Source organism: Elephantulus edwardii, unplaced genomic scaffold (genome assembly GCF_000299155.1).
Source record: "Elephantulus edwardii isolate Elephantulus edwardi_28Jun2011 unplaced genomic scaffold, EleEdw1.0 scaffold00098, whole genome shotgun sequence".
NCBI lineage: Eukaryota > Metazoa > Chordata > Mammalia > Macroscelidea > Macroscelididae > Elephantulus > Elephantulus edwardii.
Genome location: NW_006399848.1, coordinates 7,264,647 through 7,267,759, shown reverse-complemented (window position 1 = coordinate 7,267,759; position 3,113 = coordinate 7,264,647). Strand labels below are relative to the sequence as shown.

Sequence of the window (3,113 nt, the reverse complement as noted above, 5' to 3'; positions counted from 1 at the left end):
TCTAAATGCAACTAGTCCCCTAGAGGCACAACAATGCTGGTTGTGCTATGAGACCGCTCCTCCTTATTATGAAGGTGTAGCAATCCAGGGCAACTTTACTAATTCCACAAGTTCAGATAATGGTAGATGGCATTGTACAACTCATAAGTTAACATTATCCTCAGTTGTAGGAGCTGGCCTATGTATAAGATCTGTTCCCTCTGACCTCTCCCGTATGTGTGACCAGACTATCTCAGACCTAGGAACCTCGGGGTATCTCATCCCCGAGTCAGGGCGCTGGTAGGCCTGTAAAACCCATGGCATAACTCCTTGTGTTAATCTAGCCACTATGTCATCTGATTATTGTATGCTATCTGTCATTCTTCCACGCTTAAAGTTTCATAAAATAGAAGAATTCATAGATGAATGGGAAGGGCGTAGTCGAACCAAGAGAGAACCAGTAAGCCTAACCCTGGCAGCACTATTAGGTCTAGGGGTAGCAGCCAGTATAGGAACCGGAGGAGCCACCTTAGGCCTACAGGCTAAGTATTTCAGCAGCCTACAAAATACCATAGATACTGACATAAGGGCCATAAAAAGTTCCATAAGCAAGCTCCAGGAGTCCATCTTGTCCCTGTCTGAGGTAGTCCTTCAGAACCGTAGGGGATTAGGCCTCTTATTTTTACAGCAAGGTGGGCTATGTGCGGCCCTTAAAGAAGAGTGTTGTTTTTATATAGATCACTCAAGGGAAGTACGAGACTCAATGGCCAAGCTTAGAGAAAAGCTGGACAAGCATCAGAAAGAAAGAGAGTTACGCATGAGCTGGTTCGAAGGATGGTACTCCCAATCCCCCTGGTTCACTACTCTTGTGTCAACTTTAATGGGACCTCTTGTAATTCTTCTCTTGTTGTTAACCTTTGGGCCTTGCATCCTAAACCAACTAGTCACCTTTATTAGAGAAAGAATAAGTGCACTACAAGTCTTGATGCTAAGACAACAGTATCAGGCTCTTCATCTGCAAGATCATGATGAAATCACAGACTGCTCCCAGCTCTAGGATTAGAACTGTACGCAAAAGAAAAGGGGGGAATGAAGGACTATGGAAAAGTTAACTTTTAACCCTTCTCAGGTAGAAGCCATAAAACCTCACAGGATTATGAGAAAACTTAACTTTTGCCCTCTTTTTCAGAAAAACAGGGCCATAAACCGCTCAGAAAAACAAGGTCATAAAAAGGCTCACCCACATCTGGGAGCACAAATAAGAAGGGGAATTCCAGGAGTTGTTTTTCTGAACTTTACTCCCCCACTGTCCGCCCCCCCCCAACCCCGCTTGCCGCGCGCAAGCCAGATTATTACCAATCAGAACTGACTACCTCAGTGTGTATTCAAATACACCAAAACAGCAACCCTCCCTGTGTGTTAACCTATGTTTGCGCGAGTTATTGCCTTTATAAGCTGTGTGTACCCCTAGCCTGGCGCTCAACTCCTCTGCCTCTGTGTAGGTTATGAGTTGTGCCTCAGCGCGCTGGAAGGAATAAACACCCCATGCTGTTTGCATCCAGGACCGTCTCTTGTGAGTGATTAGTGCTGGCATCTGATCTTACTGGGGTCCAGCTCTGCAGATCCAACATCACCATGAGTCAGAACTGACTCAGTGGCTATGTGTAGAGCCATCTTAAAGTTCAGGTACAGCTGTGCCTTTAAAACACACAAACTAGATTTGAATGGGGAAAAGGAGAGCAGCAGTTTTAGCAAAAATCATGATGATGAGATTCTGACAAAATTTCCTAGTGTTTAAAAATGGCTAATTTAGGATAGAGGGGTCAAAGTGTTCAACCTCCACTTTACCTTCTTTCTACATGGTTGCCCTCTCACTTCTTACCTGCACAATTTCATATGTAATAAGCCCTGGTTTTGCAGGGCTAATTGAAAAATCATCCGTTCAAACTCAGCAGCTGCTTAAAGGGAAAAAAGCAAAACACAGAAATTTCCTATGAGGCCTATTCTGTCCGCCAGGGCTGCAATCGAGTCAAAATTGACTTGACAGCAGCAAATTTTTATTTTTTTTTTAAAAAAAGGCTTCTAAAAAAATTAAATTAAAAAAAGGCTTCTAAGTTCAAGACATTGCTTTGGGTCTATATTGTGAGTTACTCGCAGATGGTTTAACTAGGAATCAACGTTCTAAAAGATATCCCTACTAATAACCTACTAATCACAAGTAAGCTCTAGTGGCCTAGTGGTAGGGAATTTTGTTTGCAACTCAAAGGCAAATAGTTTGAATCCACCAGCTACTCCATGGGAGAGAAGATGGCAATCTCTTCCTGTGTATTTTACTGCCTCTGGCAGCCTGCGGGAGAGTCAGTTATGAGTTGGTTCTGATTGGACAGTACGTAACAACAATAATCACTACCAAAGAGACAGAGAAATTACCAACTGGGATGTCTACAGCACACGTGTTTCCTGAATAGCTTTAGTAAAACTGATGGTTTGTAATATAAAATCTTATGATTTTGTAATTTCCAACCCTTATTTTGACTGAAGACATACTTGAGAAGAATTAAGGAAAAAAAATCTGAATACCTGTTTTTTACAGAATTAGTTGAGTTTTTTTAAAAAGTCTGGGCCACCTCACTAGACAACAGCCAATCACATAGGGTCCAAAGAGCAGCCTTTGCCCAAGGGTAATATCCAGAAGGCAGGAATGGGTAGAATACAAGGATCAATGGAAAGGAGATTCGCTGGGAGTGAGAAGAATGATGTTACATTGTATTATAATTCATATCATAAAACAAAATGTGTAAGAACATTCAATGCAAAACAAACTTTGCTAGTAAACTTTTGCTTAAACCACAATAAAAAAATCTAGACCTAGAAAACCATTTACCAATTACCTTTTTTAAGAGGTTAAAGCAGCAAATGAGTTTTAAATTGTCTTTCACAGCATTTTCCAGGTGAGAAAACTAAGGGTTATGTGATTTAATGATACTTTCAGTCATATCTACATTTTATTTGATTGTAAGCACTTGTTCAGAAATCCAAATCTAACTAAAATCTTATAGCTATGAAAAAATGCAAGAAATCTTAATGCAGGTCCTAGAAATAAGTTATGGAGAAAAATGGATACTTATCTTCCC

At 40.9% G+C, this 3,113-nt stretch overlaps 1 protein-coding gene across 1 annotated transcript in view; it reads right to left on the bottom strand.

Annotated features, from left to right (window-relative positions):
- Positions 1–378: 378 nt before the first annotated feature.
- GATAD1 (GATA zinc finger domain containing 1) overlaps positions 379–3,113 on the bottom strand; it is a 14,213-nt gene continuing 11,478 nt past the window's right edge. Inside the window, 2 exon segments of the mRNA XM_006903738.1 lie at positions 379–538; positions 1,862–1,937. Coding sequence (XP_006903800.1) covers positions 379–538; positions 1,862–1,937 — 236 coding nt within the window.